General features: G+C 36.3%; 1 protein-coding gene across 5 annotated transcripts in view; it reads left to right on the top strand.

Moving 5' to 3' along the window:
- DGKB (diacylglycerol kinase beta) overlaps window positions 1-23,159 on the top strand; it is a 527,029-nt gene extending 503,870 nt beyond the window's left edge. For all 5 annotated transcript variants that reach the window (XM_081146772.1, XM_081146768.1, XM_081146770.1 and 2 more), the window contains one exon: window positions 21,517-23,159. In XM_081146772.1, the coding sequence (XP_081002898.1) occupies window positions 21,517-21,624 (108 nt within the window). In that variant the 3' untranslated portion in view covers window positions 21,625-23,159. The remainder of the gene's footprint in view (window positions 1-21,516) is intronic.
- The last annotated feature ends 241 nt before the right edge of the window (window positions 23,160-23,400 follow it).

Below are 23,400 nucleotides of genomic sequence, written 5' to 3'. Positions count from 1 at the left end.
TAAGTGGAATATATAAAATGGAAAGGCAGGTGATAAGTGGGTCTTGATTCTTACATCAATTAATACTTTTTAAAAAATCAAAGTAACGTAAGTTTTGGAAATAGATGGCAGTGATGTTTGTACAGCAATGTGAATGTACTTAGTGGCATTGAACCCTTCCACCCCATCCTTGACCTCAAAAGTTCAGCCTAGGTACATCATAGCTTTATCAAAGAACTATGTTACATTGAAATTATTAGCTTATTGGGGTTCAACTTGGTGGTGTAGGAAGATTTTGAACACACCTTCTCCAGCAAAAACACTGAATGTGCACCTACATATGGAGGAGTTCTTCCTGAAAAAACACTGAGGGCTTATAGAACACCTTCTGCAAAAAAATAAGAGAGGGATCACATAAAGAAGGGTGGGAGATGTGGTAACCAAGGGAACCTTACTGTGCAGTAGGGAGGGATATTACTGAGGGGCCTGTGTACAGATTCACATGCCCTAAGCCACAGTGATAAAACAGCAATTTAAACTGTAACCCTGAAACCTATATAATTTTATTAACCAATGTCACTCCAATTGGGAGAATGCAGGCTGGGTGGAGGGGGCCAAAAGGGGGTATGGGGAAAATCTGTAATAGTGTCAACAATCTAAAAAGAAAGAAAGAAAATATGTTTGAAGTGTCAAGATGATATTAACTAGATCCTTTCTCATTTCTTTTAATAAATGTTTATGAATAAATAAGTAAAAACATAAAACTCCTAGAAAAAAACATAGACAGTAATCTCTTTCACATGGGTCTTAGCAATTATTTTGGCAGTCATCTTGCGCAAGGGCAACAAAAGTAAAAATTAAAAATTTACTACATCAAACTAAAAAGATTTTGTACAGTAAAGGAAATCATCAACAAAATAAAAGGACAACCCACTGAATAAGAGAAGATATTTGCTAATGATATAGTCAATAAAGGATTAATATCAAAATATATAAACAAATCATACTACTCAACATCAAACAAGCAGTCTGATTTAAAAATGGGCAGAGGGCCTGAATAGACATTTCTCCACAGAAGACATACTGATAGCCAATAGATATGAAAAGAAGCTCAACATTACTAAACAGGGAAATGCAAATCAAACCCACAATGAGATATCACTGCACACTGTCAAAATGGCTATTATCAAAAAGTCAACAAATACCAAGTCCTGGTGAAGATGTGGAGAAAGGGGAGCCCTTTGTAGCCACTATGGAAAACAGTATGAATGAAGGTTCCTCAAAACAACTAAAACTAGAATTACCATATAACCCAACAGGTCCACTTCTAAATATTTATCTGAAGAAAACAAAAACACTAATTTAAAAAGATGTATGCATCCCTCTGTTTATTGCATCATAATTTACAATAGCCAATATATGGAAACTTAGGTGTTCACTGATAGATGGATAAAGATGTGGGATATCTATACATATAACTCAGCAATAAAATGGAATATTGCTCAGCAACAAAGAGGAATGAAATCTTGCCATTTATGACAACATGGATGGACCTAGAGAGTATTATGCTAAATGAAATAAATCAGACAGAGAAAGACAAATACCATATGATTTCACTTATATGTGGAATCTAAAAAACAAGCAAAGTGTACAGGATGTAAAATAAGGCACAGGATGTAATTTACAGCACAATGAATGAATATAGTCAAAAATATTACAATAACATTGTACGGTGACAGTTTCTAGACTTATGGTGATCATATCACAAGGTATATAAATGTTAAATCACTACGTTGTACACCTGAAACTAATATAGTATTGTATGTCAGCTATACTTCACTAAAAATAAATTTTAAAAAAGTGCTTTTGAACTTATCTGTCTCGCTCTTGGTAGACATAAACTCATGAGTCAGGCACCATGATTTTGGTTGTCTGTATATCCTCAGAGCATGGCACTCTGCTTTGCACACCATTAGGCTGCCACTACCAAATGCATTTTGAATTTGTGGGTTTCTCAAATATATTTGAGGTAGTATAACAATTTTAATAAATGCTTTTTATTAAATCTCTTTTTACTGAACATAATGTAGGTTGGCTAGCAATTCATTCACATATTTTTTATATATAAATGCATGTCAAAGTTATTTTGAGTTAGGTTTTTTTATTACAAATTCAAAACATAGAATTTGAATGCATTGGAGAAGAAATACTTTCACAGCCTTAAAAGATTTAAGCTTTATGTTTAAACTTCTGTGGGCCATTTCCCTCTGCATTATCAACTACAGGATGCGGCAAAAGTAGGTTTACAGTTGTGAATACATGAAACAGAGTTTGTTCTTGTATTATTATTGATTGATTATTGTATTTTTCATATGAACAACTGTAAACCTACTTTTGCCCCCCTGTATATATTCATTTTATACACTATATAATCTACATTCTGTTGATACTTTGAAATATAGTCATATATTAGTTATTACTTGTGAGACTCTTATGAAAAGTAATGCGAAACAGGTTGTAATGCAATATCACTCTGGGGGCTTCGTCTTTAAGTAACACAGAGAGAATTCCTGAAACTTTCTTTTGTGTGATAGAGGATGGGAAGTCACAAACAGATCATAAGGTAACTGGTGAAATGACTACAAGTAAAACATGAAGACTCATCAAAGTTACAGCTGAAGTGAAGGCAACTTCTGGAAAGCATTTACATGTGTTTTACCTTTTTTATACCTTCCTTAGTATAATACCTCTTGGGACCCTGAACCCATTTGTCCGCTCTTGGCTTCCGGTGTTAAATACCTTCAACATGCAACTGTGGTCTGGCCTGGTACTGAGCCAATCCCTGCCAAGCCTGGTTGTCTTGCTGCATTATGCTTGATCCCTGGCATTTCAATGACAGATATTTCATTCCGTGCCCTAAGAGCACCACCTCCTGCTGTACCCATTTCCACTGTGCGGGCCATTTTCTAAGATGTTATTTTCTGACTTGAATGCCAGGTTCCTTTCTTGGCACTAGCATTTTCTGGACTCAGACTTTGGCTACTTGCTTAGTATTTGCTTGCACCCTCTCCTGCGAAGACTGGATCTTTTTCCCATTGCCCTAAGACACTACTGTTATGTCGAGTTTAACTTCATTTTGACACTTATTTTTGCACAGAGAATATTTCCAGAACAGCTTTAAAATACAAACTCTTTAAAAAGAGGAATAGTGTTCTGGAACCTATTAAATTTTTATTTATGTCTTTGTTGTTATTGTGTTTAAAATAATCATAAACTTAAAGTATAAGTTAATCTTGAATCATTTGCTAAGTACAAATAAATCTCAGGCCATTAAGACAGAAAATGAAAAAAATATATAAATTTAAGTATTTCCAGTCCCAGATATTTAGTGTTATCTAAATGAAGGCTGAATTTTCAAGACATTGGTATGTCCTGGAGATATTTGGAGGAAACCATGGTAACCATGCCTAGTATTTCTTGTTTACCATGTACCAGTTTCTGTTCTGTATATTCATATTTATTATTTATTTAATCCTTACAACCAAACCTAAGAGATCAGTAAAGTTATTATAATCCCTATATCATAAATTTTAAAGCATAACTAAATAAAAGCTGAAGCCTGGTAAGTTTAGCAACTTGCCCAAGGCTACTCAGTAAAAGGTAGAGCAAGCTAAGGAGCTCTAATGCCTTTTCTCTTAATTATGATGCTTTACTGCCTCACTCAGTCACTCCTTGGGCCTTTAGTGCATCTAATATTAGTAATCAATTATGACTCTATAATATAATTTAGTTTTTAAGCTTATTTTTATATTTCTCTTTTTTGGAGGTATAGATATGTCAAAAAGGGAAAGGTTGGTTGATTCCTGTAGCAAGGTATTATAAGGGAGCAACTTTTTTTTAGTATTTTAATTATAGTTTACATGAACTATTATTCTGCATTAGTTTCTGATGTACAGTGTAGTGGTTAGACAATCATACTTTACAGAGTAATCCCCCCACTATTTTCAGTACCTACTTGGCCCCATACATAGTTACAACAATATTATTGACTATATTTCCTATGCTGTAATTTACATCTCTGTGAGGATTCTGTAACTACCAGTTTATACTTCTTAATCCCTTTACAATTTTCACCCATCCCCCAATTTCCCCTCCCTTCTGTCAACTCTCAGGCTATTCTTTGTATTTATAAGTCTGTTTCTTTTTTTGTTTGTTTTGTTTTATTTTTTAGATTCCACATATAAGTGAAATCATATATTTGTCTTTCTCTGTCAGATTTTTTTTTTAGCATAATATCTTATAGGTCCATCCATTATGTCACAAAAGGTAAGATTTCATTCTTTTTCATGGCTGAGTAGTATTCGTTTGTGTGTATGTACCACAGCTTTTTTATCCACTACTCTATTGATGGGCACTTGTGTTGCTTCCAGATCTTGACTAATGTAAATAATGCTCCAGTGAACATGAGAACGCATATATTCTTTCAAATTAGTGTTTTTGGTTTCTTTAAATATATTTCCAGAAGTGGAATCACTGAGTCATAAAGCAGTTCCATTTTAAATTTTTTGAGGGGCCTCCACATTGTTTTTCATAGCTGCTGCCCCAGGCTGCATCCGCACCAACAGTGCCCGAGGGTTCCCTGTCCTCCTTGACCTTGCCGACTCTCTGTTGATTTATTGGCAGCCATTCTGACAGGTGTGAGGTGGTAAGTCCCTGTGGTTTTGATTTGCATTTCTCTGATGATCGGTGATGATCAGAAGATCTGAATAGACATTTCTTCACAAAAGGCATACAGGTGGCCAAAAGACAGACATTTTTCTCTTTAATACATTATTGTTTGCTTCCCAGTATAGGCAAAGCCATCCGCCACACAGCTACCAGAATTACTGCTGAATAACACAACAGTGATTGTCTTACTCCCTGAAGTCAAAATTCAAAGACTCCTCATTTCACACGGAATAAAGCTCAGAATCCTTGTCGTGGCGTGAAATCATTCCACCAAGGCTGGCATCCACCTGCCATGGTACATAGAGACCACTTTCCAGAGGCTTTCTACTCACACTGCTTAATACTGTGCCGAACTGACCCTTTCCCTATTTTGTAGTTCAGAAATAGACTAATTCTTCTGGCCTTGAAGCCCCCTACCAGAAAATCTGTAGTTTGTTCCGGCAATTTTCTAAGACTAATGATTTCCAATTTTTTCATGTAATCTTACCTATAGTTTATTTTGATATACTTTTTTTTCTTTTATTCAGTTTGCCTGGATTAATTATAATATCCTGTTCATATATATATATATATATATATATATATATATAAAGTTACTTCAAATCTTTCTGGAAGATGATGGGATATAAATACATATATACTAAAAATAAAATAAAATCCCTTCCTTCAATGCCAAGCTTAGCAGCAATTTCCTCATGAAGCCTTTTTAACTCCCCATCTGTCTGAAATATTTGCCTGATCCTTTGTACTCCTGTGACTCTCTGCTGTTTTTTCTTAATGGCAGCCCAATGCATGGCCCTGTATTTCAGCTATGCATGTATTTCTCCAACTCTTCCTCCTTAATTGTAAGCACTTTAAGATTCATTCTTAATTCCCCTTCATACCTCTCATAGTGTCTTTTACATAATATGGTTTCTGATGAGAAATCCACAGTCACTTTCATCATTGCTCCACAATATGTAATGCATCGTTTATCTCAAGCTGCTGTCAAGAATTTTTTCTTTGTCTTTAGTTTTCAGTCATTTGGTTTTGATGAGTCTGGGCATGGATTTCCTTGAGCTTATTCTGTTTTAGGTTCTCTGAGCTTCATGAATATGTTGGTTTATGTCTTGCCAAATTGTGAAGTTTTCAGACATTATTTCTTCAACTATTTTTTAAGCACCATGCTCTTTCTCCTCCTAAAATTCTGATGATGTTGTAGATTCTTTTTTTTTAAATATATTTTTATTGATTTCAGAGAGAGGAAAGGAGAGGGAGAGAGAGATAGAAGCATCAGTGATGAGAAAGTCATTGATCGGCCGCCTCCTGCGCACCGCCTGCTGGGGATCGAGCCCGCAACTGGGGCATGTGCCCTGACCAGGAATCGAACCGAGATCTTCAGGATCATAGCTCAATGCTTAACCGCTGAGCCACACCGGCGGGCGATGTTTTCGATTCTTTGTGTGTTATCTCATAGACCTCTGAGTCTGTTAACATTTTCCTGCTTTGTTCTTTCTATTGTACATATTGGATAATATCTTCATCTGTACTCGAGTTCATTGACTTTTTCCTCTCTCATCAACATCCTAATTTTTGAGCCCATCCAGTCATCTTTTTAGTCAGTGTATTTTTCAGCTGTAGAAGTTTTAATTGGTTCCATTTTTCAATATCCTCTATTTCTCAGCCAATAGTTTCTGTCTCTCCTTGCATTTCAAGAGAGTCTGACTTGGCTTCTTGGAGCATGGTTATCATAGCTGCTATAAAGCCCTTGTCTGATCATTTCAACTCTAGTATCATCTCCGGGGTTGCTTCATGGGCTGTCTTTCCCCATAGAAGTGCTTGAGATTTTCCTGGATCAGCACATGTTGAGAAATTTGGGATTGTATCCTGAATATATTAAATACCACGTTTACTCTGGGTGTTGTTTAATTCTTGTGGGGAATGTTGATTTGTTGTTGTTGTTGTTGTCATTGTCATTGTTCTTTTAGCAGGTAATTGACCCAGTTAGGTTCAGATCACAAATTCTTATCTGCTTCCTGGGAGTGTGGCTCTGATGTCAGTTCAGTTTTCAAAATCTTTGCAATTTTATTCAGATTTATCCTACGTATACAAGACCCATAGGCCTGTCTGGAATCTGGGTGGTGGACTACTCCCTAATTCAGTTCTCTAAATTGTCAGTATGCTTCTCAAGGTCAAATCTCTGCATTCCGGGCTCAGGGACCCAGCTTTAGGGATAGCTTTCCTGTGCCTCCCTTCACTCCAGGATCTCCCTGAAGTTGGTTTTTGTTTGTTTGTTTCTTTGTATGGTTGGTTTTTTTGTTTGTTTTGTTTTCCTCCCAGGGTTCCCATATTGCTCTTCTGACTAGAAATCTAAGTCCTTAGTTTCCCTGTACTTCCTGATATAGCATCTGCCTTGAGTGCAGTCTAGTAAGGGGATAGAGACAGAAAAAAATATATCAGGTACTCCCCCATGCTTTTGGGACCATCATTTCACTGGTGAGAGAGAAGAGCTTTCCTTCATTGTAGTTGGAGGCACCCACTGCTGTGGAATTGCCAGGGGACTATGATGGGAGAGATAGGGGGATAAATAGGAAGAGAGGTTTTTTCCAGTCTCTCTGACTTATGGGACCATAAGTTTCTACCCCTTAAAACAGAAAGACTGGGCTTTTCTTAGAACTCTCTATCTGTATGTGCCTGGTGTACAGTTTCAAGTTTTAGGCTGCCCTTAAGTCCAGGCTGGGGCATACAAGAGGGGAGAAAAACCAGGAAACTCATCACTGGTTCAGTGGCGCTTCACAGTCTGGTTTCCTTCCCCAGCCTGCCTGTATGAGTTGCTTGTTAGCATCCTCCAGTGGCTGCTCCATCTGCAGGATTTGTAGTTGCCTTCAGTGGGAAAGACAAGGTGGAGCGTGCTTACTTCTTTTTAACTAAAACTGAAGACATCACCACTCTCCTTAGATTTTATTGTGTATGACTATTTTGAGATCTGCCTGAGTTGTCCCCGTCAAGTTGGCCTATTATTAGCCATAATGTCTTATCTGCCAACTTGGAGACTTCACTATTAGTCCCCATTTTCATATCTCTTGCAAAAATACTAAATAAGTCTAAGAAATGCCCTAAACCTTGAATCTTAAATCTTATACATTTTGAAATGACTATTTTTTTTTCCATTCTTGTGCCCTCTATTTAAGCAGTTGAGACAACATTTACCTTTTCGCTTGAGAATAATTAACCAAAAAGGCATAGCTTTTCTACTCACTTATAAGGATAAAGTTAAGTTTTAGACATTTCTCTAGACCAGTAATCACACAGATTACTACATGAGTTTGTTTTCTGGATTACTTTGTCTATAAGCAAATGCATTTTAAGACTTTGCAAATAAGTTACACGATCATATGGGAGGCTTTTAGACTGGGGAGGTGACTTTAGATGAATGTCCAAGGCCATCAGGCAAAAAGTTGTAAGACTTTGAGTGTCCCCAGCTTGTTTTTCTACTCCCAAACATGCCATCACTTCATTAAGCTTGTTTTCCTAGGGATAAAAAGTTCAGAGGTGGAAATACAATGTCTCTGAAGCTTTCTGTGATGACAGTACTGAGTAAAGGAGCAGGAGTGTAAAACAAGCAGCCAGGCCAGGGAGACCCATTGGCGCTTAACTAGCAGATCTAACCGCAGCAAACCCCGCATGGGAGACACTGTTGAGAAGCAAAATCAGCTGAGATTGTTTTAATGCCCCTTTCAATCCACTCGTAGAGTTGAATACCATGAAAGTCCTTTCTACTGGGGAATACCATTTAAATGAACATTTCACATAAGATTATGTTAGAATCTACAGTGGTATCGGGTGTTTATTTTTTGTTTTTTCATAGTTTGTGTGCTTATATCTCTCTTCATTACTAAAGATGTGATACAATTTTAAAGGAAACTTGTGAATAGAACTACGTTTTCTGATAAGAAGCTACCAGAAACAAAGTATAAACAGTACATGGGAAGATTTCTGGGGAGAATGGGGTGAATTTGAGAAGCAGAATAATAGCTGGAATTTGCTGATCTTTATTGTAGGTGGGCATTCCTATACCTACTACCTCACTTAACTGATCGCAGACCTGGGAACTGAAAAAGATTAGAAATTAGACAGCCTTACAGCTGTTCTATGAGAGAATCTTAGCCAATTTATTTAAACTTCTGTATATGAGCTGTTTATGAAATGCTCAACATTTTTAGCACTTTTGCAAAAATTCAGTCGAGTCTGAGGTTACAGGTATTTTTCACTCCTTGAAAGCAAAGTTCTCTGGCATTTTCATGAGGAGGGAGGGACGGGAAAACAGCTTAGGAAAATTACTATGCAAAGTAAATAGCAGGGCAGGGAAAGCTATCTGCAGGTTTACCTAACTCTTGAATCTCCCAAGACCCTTTCATTAAATCTTTTAACTTTAAGCAGTATGAAATGATATTGAATGCACCAAGCTGATTTCTTGAAAGTTCGTCTTGTTTTGAAAATTGGATACGAATATCATTTTCTAATTAGAAGTTACACAGCTATTGTAACTTGACCCTTGCTGCCTTTGTAGACATACCATTTTCAGGGAATCTTAAGCTGCTCCAATGGCTTACTTTAAAAGAGGGGGGGGGAAGCCCACAAAGGAACATCTGTATTTTTAGTGATGAAAATACAAAGAGTAACCAAAAAATTATCAGTTGGAAATGCTTAACAGGTAGTTGTAGATAATGAATATTTTCCTGATGTGCGTAGAAATTGCATTTTGTCTAATATTTAAATATAGGGTAAGGATAAGTCTTAAAGAAGGAAATACCACCATTTGTTATTTAATGAGTCTAATCTTGATATTTTGAGGAATAGAAAATGAACTAACAGTCTTTTGCCATCTTGACACATTTGAATAAGCACACTGCTGTTCTGATGGGTATATTTTTTAAGGTGTGAGTGGCAGAGAGACTTCAAACGCAGTTAAATAAAACATAAACTAAAAACATCCTTTTACCTAAGACTTTATTGGTAAATGCTGTGCATAAATTTGCATTTCTAAAGCCTTTATTTTTTTTCTAAACTGGCACTTTAGTGTTTAGTTGGGCGTTATTTTGTGTGTTCCCCTGTTACTTGTGCATTAATTAGTTTTGTTTACCTGTGCATAATTTTTCCTAATTTCACAACAGTTGTTGTTTTTGTAATTGACAATGCAATTTACTGCATGTGTGCTTTCTGTCCCCCAAACAAGAATGTTGAAGTGAAAAGCACCAATCTCTTTCACTTCAGATTGTTAAAAAAGGGATTGGTTGTGACTAATTTCCAATTAATTTGTGCTGGTTACAAGGAACAAAACAATTGCACCTACTAATTAAAATTTAAAATATTCCAAAGTGTCATCTTTAGGTGTCTGTGGAATATATAATTTCCATTTTGGTTCATTGCTGGATCTGTAACACCCGTGAGCTTGACAGCTCTATTAATTTAAAGGCTCAGTAATACCTATTAGTACAAAACATGAAAAAAAATACCATTAATCATTTATTTTAATTTTGCAGCTCTGTCATTTTCTCAGTATGTTTTAAAATTATGATGACACCATAATGTGCACAAATCGACCTGGATGATAGGGAAACGGATCACACTACTTAGGAGAAATACTGAAGTACATTATTAGAGCTTAATTAATGCCAAACTGATTAGATTTGATTGCATTTTGCACAAAAATATTTTAAAGAATTTTTCGTACCATATTATATTGAAAAAGTTAATCCAAACATGTTATGTTTGCAATTAGACTTACCTTTTTATAGTTCTCTTTAATACATTCTATTTAAATACTGTAAAATCAACCTAAATTGTTCTTTTATCCATTCTGAAAACTAAAATAATTTACTCATTAGTTTTAATATAGAAAAATTTGTCTCATGTCAGCTAAAATATAATAGTATCTCTCATCTTCATATTCTTTGATAGGAACTCCTAACCCAAATTGAACACAATGTCCAGAAACACAAAAGGGCAAAATGAAATGAAAAATATTCCAAGTATGTAATATTTTATGCATTTATATTGATTGAATCCAGGACTGTTATACATTCTAAAAGTGGTAAAATTGTATGCACTTAACAGAATTTTGTCATTAGCTTTCACTAGGAGCAATTTTTTTTTAAGTATTTATACCTAGTTCAAAAATGAGATCTATTCCTCTAGAATGGGTAGTCTCCTAGTCTCTGGGCACCATCAGACTGATAATAGTAGATAAGATTTCTTTCCTTCCAGAGCAGTTAGAAGTCTCTCTTCTGGGGATAAAAACTATAGAATCACAAGACCTCAGCCCGACTTTCCTCCCACGCTTGCCTTGTGGTCATACTTTATCTAACACTTCATTTCATCTGATTTTGTATGTTAAAATGAGAAAATATGGCTAACATATTCTAAGCTTTTCCTCAAAGAGTAACAACCTGTATCATTGAAAGTTTTAAAGAGTAAGCCTTCTTATTCACTAACAGAGAATAGGGTTCAGTATTTTCACAGAGATATTCCCAGGATGTTACCAATTTCACATAAAAAGTTGAATTAAAAACCCTTAATAAAAATATATTGAATAGAATTTAATAATTTACTGTTTTTATTTCCTTGAATATTCAGAACATAGTTGCACATGTTTCATTTGAGGAGAAAAAAATTTTGAAAAATTTTACATATTGTTTTATCCAATGATAGTCCTGTGGAGTGAACAAAATAGATATCATTAGACATGCTTTTTAAATCAATAAACAAAAATTAAGAAGAGACCACAGCTATGTAATCCAAGCTAAGTCAAGGATGTCAGATTCATTTCTTCATTCCTTGAAAAAATATTTATTAAATTCCTTCTTAATAAAGGTGCTGACATTTTGCCCTAAAGTGTTATAATGGAAACAAAACAAAAAAAGACTTGCTCTCTGAACTCAGTGAAGTTATACATTACCCAGTTACACAAATATAAAATTCTAGTAATGACAGAAGTTCTGTGAACAAAATGTTCATGGTACTGTGATACTATGGCACTGTGATACTATGGCACTGTGGTACTATGGCACTATGGTACTGTGATACTATGGCACTGTGATACTATGGCACTGTGATACTATGGCACTGTGGTACTATGGTACTGTGATACTATGGCACTGTGGTACTATGGCACTGTGGTACTGTGATACTGTGGTACTGTGAAACTATGGCACTGTGATACTATGGTACTGTGATACTGTGGTACTGTGATACTGTGGTACTGTGATACTATGGTACTGTGAAACTATGGCACTGTGATACTATGGTACTGTGATACTATGGTACTGTGATACTGTGGTACTGTGGTACTGTGATACTATGGTACTGTGGTACTATGGTACTGTGGTACTATGGTACTGTGGTACTGTGATACTATAGTACTGTGATACTATGGTACTGTGGTACTGTGATACTATAGTACTGTGATACTATGGTACTGTGGTACTGTGATACTATGGTACTGTGGTACTGTGATACTATGGTACTGTGAAACTATGGCACTGTGATACTATGGCACTGTGATACTATGGTACTGTGGTACTGTGATACTATGGTACTGTGGTACTGTGACAGGGCATAATAAAGGAATTTGACCACCTCAAAAGAGGCCTAGAAGACTTTCGAAGGAACTCAAAATAGGACTGAGAACCAAGGAATGTGGACCATGTAACTAGGCGTAGAGGGAGGGAAAACTGTCCTCTGCAAAGGGACCAGCATGGAAGGGGTGGAGCATGGTGTGCACAAGGATCTGAAAGGTGACATGATAGATGTGGACCAGAAGGGCAAGAGATGTGGGATGTGGCAGGTGATTCAAAGGAAAGCAGAGCTGCAGGGCCTTGGAAGCTCACAGGAAGGACTTTTAGCTTTAGTTTAAGAGGCATATGGAACTAAAGAGAGTTGAAGCTGGAGAGGAGTGTGATAAGATTTGCATGGTGAAAAGATCATTCCTGGTGGGGAATGGATTGTAAGGGAAGGCAAAGGCAATAACCAGTTAGGAGACTTCTCTGGTTTTTGGTTTTTTTGTTGTTTTGTTTTAGAACCCATCATTGTTACCTTTTAATATATTTTAAAAATGTATTTCCACTGAATGATTAATGAATAAAGATAATGTACAGTTAGTAATTTGATGGTTGAAGTGAATTAAATTTCCCTTGCTGGCAGGAATGGTCTTAAATTAAAATGAATTGAAGGTTTATCATTTTTATCAACCTGTTTGGGCTGTAGAGTGGTAATAGTAGAAAGACCAAAAAAAAAAAAAAAAATCAAGAGATACAAAAAATATTTGAGGGATAAAATTGATAGATTGGTCATGGGAGTTAAGGAGAAGGTGCCAAGGGCGGTCCAGATTGCTGCCTTGCACAATTGAATAAGTGATGGAACAATTCCTTGGAAGAGGAGAATCTGGATAATATCTAGGCTGTTTTCTCTCTACTCCAATTTAACTCAACTGAATTGTGCTCCCCAGTCAATGTCCTGGGCACATTGTTAGGAAAGTCAATCATCACTACACCATGGGATGGCAAATTTTTATGGATAGCATGTCAAAATGTTTACTGGATTACCATGCAAAGTTTAACACTGATAGAATGTCTTCAAAATCAGTGCTATGATGCTCCAAATAGCCAAGGGTATAGCTGAGTCTCACAATTGGCTCGTGAAAGGGGTTGCTTTTCATAATATGTCAGTATGTGCTTATTGGTCTCCCTTAGTTTAAAAACAAACAAACATTCTTTCTGTAGGTTAGTAAGTGCCCTGCATGGGTTTATTTTCTACTCTTTTCTTTGGGTAGAAGTGGAACCCGGCGTGTGGCTGGAATGCTACCAGGTGCTTCTGGCCTCCTTGGAGAGAAGGCAGATGGCCATAATATGCCATCTCCCAATGTCACCCAAGGAATCCTGAAAACCTGTTGTCTCAGATAGGAGAAGGGTTAGCAAAATGTGTTCTCCACTGGACTAAATGTAATTACACTAAAAATAGTAAGTAACATGCATAATCTCGTTTGGTACTTGCACTAGTCTCATAAAGTAGGTGTATTGTTACCTTCTTTTAGTAAATAGAGACTGATGCTCAAAAATGTGAGATACTTTGCCAGTGGTCAAGCTGGCACTCAAACCCTTGCCTCATGTCTCAAGTTCATTATCTTAACCGCACAAAGGGAAAAATATATGAAATATTATTCATTAAGGAAAGTACAATCACAAGTCATAAATATTGTGAATATTCTCTCGTTATAATCAAGAATGAGAATTTTTTTGTGTTATTTTGTTTTTATTTTTGCTTTCAATATTTTGGAGAGACCCTACTAAAAGAAAACCAATGGCTGGGTTAAAGTTGTGGGTTAAATTTCTCTGCAGAGACATAGACATTATAAAAACTTTTGTTTTGTTTTTTTTAATGTTGACCTTCCCTGGCAACAAACTTACAACCATAAAATATTTTGGAAGGAAGAACCAAATTTATATCTTCAAAAAGGTTTCAAATCCAGGTATGAATATTTCCCCTTCAATGTGGCCAAATAGCCCATTACTTTTAGGGAAAAGTTTCTCTTTTCTCCTTACCATTCATATTTAAAATTCCTGTGAATTTCATCAGCAAGTAAACCTCTCAAACCCATATTTTAAAGATTTATTGCAAATTCTTCTCAATGATTTCTCTGGATTTGATGTTAGATCAAAGACTCTAACATTAAACTTGGAAATTACTATCGTTTCAGAAAATAATGGCTGGAATCATAAAGAAGATGGCACAGAAATTTTAGAAAATTGTTATGTTTCATTGCTTTGCTTGTTGGCAGTTATGGACCTGAAAAATTTAGCACGCTCTTTATTCCCACTGTCATATGGCTCAGCTACATGCATGAATTCAAAATGGTTTCCATTATTGGAAGGAGACAATCTTATTCCAGAATCTAGCTAGGTAACTATTAATGTTCCAGATAATTGCTAAATTAAGCTCTCCCCACAGATATTTTATGGAATTTATTTTGCTCTTAAAAACCCCATTCATTTTTAAGGTAGCTGAATAAGTCCAGTGATAATGAACTCCTAAAGAGATGAAGCAGGGGGGAAAAATAGTAGCTAGGAACAGGGAGAATATTTTAAAAGGAAAATGCTACCCGCTGAGGTACTGTCTAAGAACTACAATATTATGAAGCCTACCCTGGTGCAAAGCAATAAAGAGATTATGCATTTAAGCCAAATTTGATCAGTTGGTGCATTATCAAAATTGGGAAAGCTAACATATATTCTAATTCAGAATTTTCACAGAATGAATTCTGAATTGTCGCACTCAGCATACCAAAAAAATGCCACATGAAATTACTTGCACTTTCATCCATTTTTAGCTATTGACCCATTAAATTGCAATTTTAAATTAACATTCATTTCTTCCACCATATGCCTCATAATTCTAGATGCAATTTTCAATATTTGACTATAATCACATAAGGGGTCAGCAGGTTATATCCTTTGGGCCAAATATGAACAGCTGCCTGTTTGTGTATAACCAGAGTTAAGAAATTTTTTTTTTTACATTTTAAGTGGTTGAAAAAAATCAAAATAAGAATGTTAAAATTCAAATTTTAGTTTCCATACATCGTTTTACTGGAACACAGCCACACCCATTCATTTACATGTGGTCTATAGGTACTATGTGCCACAGTGGCAGAGTTGAATGGTTACAGAGACCCTGTAGCCCGCAAAGCCTAAATATTTACCATTTAGCCCTTTATAGAAAATGCTTGGCAACCTCCGAATTACATGAACAACTGCTTAAGTATCCTGTAATAGTGTAAGAACTCAGTAACTAAATCACTTTTTGGCAAACCATTGTGAAATTGAGGCATGTCTGGCCTCCGCAGGGACATGTGATTTGATGGTTTCACCCTCATCTTTAGAAGAAGCATAGGCTCCACTGAAGACTGATGAGCAGTGTTTATATTATGGGGCTTCTTTCTAGTTTTTCTCCTACCTCTCTGGCTACTTGGGCTTAGATTCCTTCATAGGACATTGTTCCCTTGCTTCACCCCAAAACGTTAGTGTCTCCTCAATCCCACAGTCTAGCCTCTGAGAGTCAGGTTTGCTACTGTCCTTCAGGAATCTCTTCTCAGTGGGTATCATTATAAGCTCGTCATCACACCTGAATCTGTCTCAACACTTGTTCTGCCTCCTGAACACCAGACCTAGATACCTCCAAGACACTGAACTGCTCCTTCAGCATGTCACTCAACACTGAGTTCACCAGCTTCCCAGTTCCTGCCCCCACCAGATACTCATCTCTCTGTTAAAATTATCACCACACACTAAAAGCATGAAATCATACTAGAATTGTTCCCTTTTCCAATATTTCACACAGCCCATCAACTGTTACCATATGCCGTAGATTATGCCCCCCTGAGAACTCTCAATTCTGCCATCACCATAACTGAAGTCCACTGTGCTGCTTTTCTGGGTTACATGAACCTTCCATCTGCTCTCCTGCCTCTAGTAAGGCACCCAGCTCCTAATCTATGCATCCGGAGTGATGTTGCTAAAACTCGGGTTTAATTCTGTCTCGATGGCATTGCTCTGTGCTCCCATTGCACCCTGAGATAATCTCTGTAGCACAGTGCACAGCACATTGCACCATTGCACATGTTATCGTCACTGGCCCAAACTGTCCTCCAGACTGGCTGTGTGTATCACTTTGCATTTCTACCAGCAGTGTACAGGCATGTTCTACATCCTCACCAGCCTTTGGTGTTGTCAGTGTGATCCTGTGGTCTTTTGAATCTCTTTCTTAGCTCACTCATTTGTTTTGCTGGAGAACACCCTCAAATGTGTTTTAAAGGGCATGTAAAAGGTAAACTTTCTAGATCCTTTTGTGATGGAAAATGTCTTCATTGTACCCTTGCATTTAATCAATACCCTGACTAAGTATAGAAGCCTAGGATAAAATTAACTTTTCCTCTGGGAGTTGAAGGTGTTTCTCCATACTCTTTTAGCACTAATGTTTTTGAGAAGCCTGATGCCATGCTGATTTTTATGTTTCTGTAAATGACCTGTCTTTTCTCTCAAAGGGCATTTAAAATCTTCTTTGCATCCCTGTGCTTTGAAATTTCACAATAATGTGTGGTTTGAGCAGAGCCAGACAGGGATTGAAGTTTGATTGGCAGAAAAGAGAGGGAATGTTCCCCAGGGCGATGAGGGACACAAAGGTACAGAGGTGGGAAACAAGGAGCCTTGGGAAATCTGAGTGAGCTACCAAAGCCTTGTCTTGCACTTACCAACTTGAGTTGTGTAATGCAGGTTACAGAACCTGTGTAAGTTTTTGTCCTATATTGTAAATTAAGGATGTTGATATCTACCTCCCAGGGTTGGTAAGAGAATAAAGTTAGATAATATAAAAATAAAATAATGGAAAAATTATTCTTTTGGAAGCAGGTATGAGAACTACTTGAAGAGAGAACAGCTCCACCTCTGTTTTACTCTTATCAGAATGCTGTGATAAGCCCTTAGGTGGGTATAGGGGCTGAACATTGAGCAGGGTGTTCAGATAACCTGAGGAAGAGAAACACTACCCTTAACAATAAAGGGTAGTGGGAATACCCAGTGCTGGGGAACAGGGAGCTAGGAAAGAAAATACCAATGAGTTGGGCCAAACCTGCCTGGAACATGAGTCAGGGAATCTCTTCCCTTGATTTTAGTTGGGCTGAAGAACATCTTTGGAGACCACAGAAGTGTCTAATGGGAATAGACACTGTCTGATGTGAGACATAAACCCTCTCTCCAATTTCTTTTATGAAATTATACTTCAATTCCACACTCTTTGATAATGATACTTTTATGGGAGTAGACTTTTGTTGAGGGCAACTCAAAGAAGTGGATGAAACAGGTAGCATCTGAATAATGTGTAAAGCACTTAGCAACATGGTAAGCAGCAGTAAGGGCCAAAGCTTGTTACTTTTTATTTCTGTTATTATTCTTAATATTACAATCATGAGATGGGAGTTATGCAACCCTGACGATGTACTAGAAACAAGGAAGCTGCCTTATAATCCTTGATCTGATTTATCCGTGTACATCTTTATTTCATATTGACTAATTATAAAACTGAAATCAAATGTTTTCATGTTCACATTCTTTGATGTGCTCAATCTTAATTTGAAATAAGAAAATGGAATTAGAAAGAGTCAAAGGACTGAAGTGCCTCTCTTCTGCCACTGTTGCTTCCCAAGGGAGTAGGTGACATGTAGAAATGGAGATTTTGTATGTGGGCACCATTCCGTTACTCACAATATTTGTCTTGAATTTTCAAGCAATACTTTTCTACCTTCATGCAGCCATTCAGCTTCTAGAAGCCCCATCATCAGCATTGCTTATGTTTTCTTAAAGTTCTCTCTCATTTATAATCTCAGATTCTCTTCCGAGCTCAATAATCAAAACCAAGGTGCAAAATGCCTTGCTCATAGCTGGCGCCCAATAAATGTTTGATGTAAAACTAAGAAGTAACTACCTGAATCTTAAAAGATGGAAGCCCTCAAAGACAGCCTGATGATTGGTCCACGTCTTCAGATTGCTGAAATTTAATACATTCTAAAGTCTTTGGAATCTGCTCCTTACTCATTGTTGTTTTTCTAGTAGATAGCAGGTTCTCCAAAAAAATACAGGAGTGTGGAATATATACAAAACAGGCAGCTGAGTCATTATTCCAGCCCTGGTGAGGCCCCCTTAACCAGCCCTCTCCTCCATCCATGGGCCATCTGAACCTGATGCTACACTTAAGTCTCTACAGGCTTCTGCAGGCTACACCTGAACTTTGTGTGATGACACAGCAACAGTTCACCTGGACTGAAATTACTCTCATTCTTAATGAAGTAGTTTTTGCTTCTGCCCAAATATAAAAGACATGTAATTTTACAATGAAATAGCATATGCCAAGAGCCTAGACACATAATAGACATTTATGTCTATTTTACGAATGCTAGTTTCCTCCATGTTATCTCCCCCGACTAAGAGGAAAACATAGCCAATTGTTTCTCATTTCCATAAACAACAGGCCAAAAAAAAAGGGTGGAGATTTAATTTTTACAGAAATAATGTTAGATGAAAGGAAGAGTTGTATACTTTGACCATAGGACTGACTCAACAACAAAGGACACAGGTTATAGATAACTTTAAAAATAGGACTGGCCATTATCCTGCTTAGAAACTGGAAACTAGAACTCCCTATTCATCAGTAGCATGGATTAAGTGTCCCATTGTGTCAAGAGCACTGAATGAGATACTGCGCTATTTTCGAAGGCAGAACAACATGTGATTCCTTTCCAAAAAGGATTGCCAATATAAAGATAGCCATAATCAAACAAAATTCAAATATCTAAAAAACACGAAGAGCAAACAAAATCATACACACAATAATTTGTGATATTTTGGCTATGCCTTGCTATAAATTGGTGCTAACCTTATATAAGTGACTACAGGGATATTTCTTCCATTGATAATAATGATCTTGTTTCCCAGCATGTCCTAATACTATGGTACCCTCTCAAGGAGCTAGTCCAGCAACTGTGAACCAGAAATGTATACCTTCTCACTTCAGCTGCTGATGGTCTGTTGGAAGCTAAGGTCATTATATAAGTAATACGTGATAACTGCTTCCCCAGGAAGTTATCTAAAAATGATATTTTTGTGTAAAAAGATTCATGTTTATTTTCAACAGGCATTAAAAAATATTGCCTTTCTGCTTAGCCTCCTATTTCAACACCTGTATCATTATTGCATGTGCTTGTTAAATTTCTCTTTCCTACCTGAATATAATTTCTTTTATTTTTATTATTTATTTATTTACTTATTTTTTGGTTAATTCTCACCCAGAGATATTTTTTTTATTGATTTTTTTTTTTAAGAGGACCTGGAAGGGAAGGGGGTAGAGAGAGAGAAAGGAGAAAAACATCAATGTAAGAGAGACACATCGATTGGTTGCCTCCCACGCCCACCCTTACTGGGGCTGGGGACAAACCTACAACCCAGCTACTTGCCCTCGACCAGGAATCGAGCACAAGACCCTTCTGTGTGCAGGCTGAAGTTCTAACCACTGAGCAACACCGGCCAGGGCTGACTATAACTTTGGGGGTACAAAGAATGTGTAATTGTATATTTTTTTTAAGTTACTAAAGTGAAGTATAGGGACTCAATCAATTTTGCGAAATGGATAAATGAATGAATGATGTGGTATTAGATACTATATAAAGCTAACATTCAGAGGGGCTTAAAATCACTAGCATATGGTAATCTAAAGCTGAATTATTAAGAGAAAATCTGACAGAGATCTCTTTGAATCTACATATATAAGTGCATGCTTGCATTTTAACTATATGGCTATCAAATCCCTAGTTCATAAGATAAAAATGAAATAAAATTATATATCCCGAGAGTTAGGAGCTGGTTTAGCCTAGTAGCCTTTTACAGGTGCAATTTATTTTTACAGTTAAGAGAACACTGAGTCTTCCCAGAATAACCTGATTCCAACAGAGTTAAATAAAGTTGTTCATTTTTCCAGGGTTTTGACATATTTCTGTCTTTTGAGACTGTGAAGTAAATCTCTATTTCCCAAAAGCCCCAGTGCCAATTTTAATGATCCTGTCCACGTGACATACATTTTGTGTGTGTATGTTTCATTGCTATCAGTGAATGACAAGTGAAGGATATTCATTTTAACTTGAAAATGTCAGGTATGCTCTTTAAGAGATATATTTTTCAGCTTTTAATAAGGTGGTGTTTCTTTTTGAAAGAAATACTCATCTCTGACGCAGGTGCTGTGCAGGTGACAACTGATATTTAATAAGCGATGGTTCTTATATTAGTCACAGTTCTCTAAAGAAAATGTCTCCGATTGCTTTTGAAAAACTCTTAGCGTCACTAGCCCAAAGGCAAGATGTGACCTTTTTATTACATAATGATAATAATTTATTATCTTACAATGTATCTTAAAGTCACAGACCAAATGCCACTTTGATAATTGCTTTCAATTAGCTTTGAGCATAGCAGATATTCACAAAATGTCTTCTCTAATTTAGACTTGAATTAGAGAAAATTGCAGACATAATCTACTTTAAGCTTGTCTCATTTAAGGTGGTCCGTAGTGTTACATCAAAGAAATCAAAACGAGTAGCTTTAGAACAGTCTCTCAGTGTTTTAAGCAGGCTTTTCAACATTTGATTCTATTCTATTACCAATTAATTAATGAATTAGAAAAGTAGTTCATCATTCCTGACCTTTTATGCATGTTAACTTGTGACTCGCAATTCTAATGATTGTTTTGAAATTAAGCCTTGCCGTTCGTGTTGAAAGGGAGAAACAATCTGATTAGTAAGATAAATAAGGCTTGCCCAGAGACCAAGTGCTTCTTGATGTTTGGCCCTAGCTGGGATTCTGAATCCTATAATGGTGCATCCTTTCCTGCCTTAAATAAATGATACATAACTAATGGCCCATAAATTATGCTAGATAATCATGTAACCTAAACAAGGGAGTGTGGGGTTATGACTACAAGTGAGGTTAGAGGTAACATGATCACTAAAATGTAATTTCAGTTCATCTTTATGTTCTCTTAGTACCCTGAGCATTGGAATATGATTTAAATGCGTATCTTTGTCTCTCTTAAAAATATGTTTTGAAATAATAGAAACTCAGAAACTACATTTTTATCCTTGTCGTGTTTTAGTATTTAATGGAATGTGATTAACCTAACAGAGATTTTCAGAAATTGGTATATCTGGAGATTATCATCTTTCTCTTTTGTTTTTCCCAGATAAAAATTACACACAAGAACCAAGCCCCAATGCTGATGGGCCCTCCTCCAAAAACGGGGTTGTTCTGCTCCCTCGTCAAAAGAACAAGAAACCGGAGCAAGGAATGAGCCCGGGTCGCTTCCTTCTTAGAGATCTAATTCGCATAATTGGGCCGTGGAAAACCTATGCTGGAAACCTTTGAGTCCTTTCAAGTCTCCTACTCATGCAAAATCATGGAATTGGTTTAACAGTTTTTGTTACTGAGTTAATGTGAAACTCATCTATTAGAAAACGTGGCTCAGTTTTTATAGGCATCACTGCATGCAGAAAGCAGAGGTTTACGTGAAGTGATGCTGCATATTTCTGTTGCATGCATTCCCATAGATTTTTGTGTCTCCCACCCATTCATTCCTCCCCCATTTTCCATTTCCTAACCTGTGATTAAAAAAACCTTTTAAACATAAGCGAGGAAATATCACGGAAAATGTGATTCTCAGTGTGATTTCAGTGATCAATAAGCACTGATCAGTAATGCTACAGTGATCAAAATCACAGATTGCTAGACTTTTCCCTTTTACAGTCAGTGTACCAATAGTCTTTGACCTATGACTTGAGGAGAAACCTTTAAATGAAAGATTTTATTAAGTAGTTGTATGTGATACCTTGCTGTATCTAAATATGTTTTCTTTAACCTCTTAATGCTTCTGAGTGGAATTTAAAATATCAGGCATAAAATTGTCTTGTGCTGAAAAATAGAAAGTGGTTTTGTTATTTTGTTTAGTTTTGTTTTTAATTCCAAAAATAAGTGAAAACATGTTACTTGGCAGTAAAGTGTGGTACTATGACACGCCTTATTCCTCTCTGCATGTGAACCTAGATTATTCATAACCACACCAGTAACCAAATAGATGTTTTAAACAATGTGCCTAACAAGCTGTGTTTCCCACCAAAGATCCACAAAAAGATGCCTGAGAGAAATGTTTTCATGCATAATTCATTGCAGAGGAATTGTATGGTTCTTATGATTAATTTTGTGATGACTAAATCTCTGGAAGAGAGTGAATTACCCATTAATTATAATTAAAATTCTCACCTTTCAGAGACAGTAGGCCACACAACACAATCAGAGCTCAATATTATTAACCTAACAGAAGTTATATATAAAAAGCTAATTTCTTGCTTTTTTGGGTCATTTATAAGTATAGGTGTCTATAATTTTTAATGGATCAGCTAAGTACACTGGAAAAAGTAAATAGTTGTATCAGTTCCTTCTTAATATAAATTGATACCTGTAATAATATTGAGCTCACTGAAGCAAACCAGGCATGCAATTAGCCTTCTCACCTATTCCACTCCCATCTCTATGACATTTCAGATGTTTATTTGGAAATAACTGTCGAGACTGTTGTTTAATATACTCATGGTATTGTTGGATTCTCTGATTGTTTCAAGAAATTATGGAACAGTACTTTTGGTGTTTCATTTAACCTATGGTATAAAATGAAACGCTATTCTGAGCAGTTTGGTATTGTTCATTCATATTGACCTGCATCTCATCATTGCATGTTTTATGTTTTCAAACATGCCATAAGGAAAACAAGTGCTTGGAATGCATGATTTATTACTTTCTCTCTCCACTCTGCATTAAAGTACTCATGATTTATCAGTTTTGTTCTTTTATTGATTCATTCATCTTTGAATAACAAATAGCATTTAGTGATTCTGTTGAACACAATCCTGTGCATGGATTTATGGATTTCAAGTAAAATTGCTATAATTTTTGTTCTTTGGTTTGAAAACTCAGCTGAATGCTGTTATATCAAATAGCTACTCTCAAGCAATGTGCTATAATAATGGAAGATTATGTATAAAGCATATTCTTTTTGTGTTCCAGGAACAGTAGA

The sequence above is a fragment of the Miniopterus schreibersii genome (genome assembly GCF_964146895.1).
Source record: "Miniopterus schreibersii genome assembly, chromosome: 9".
NCBI lineage: Eukaryota > Metazoa > Chordata > Mammalia > Chiroptera > Miniopteridae > Miniopterus > Miniopterus schreibersii.
The sequence above is the reverse complement of the archived record's forward strand: the minus strand, read 5'-3'. Positions and strand labels throughout refer to the sequence as shown.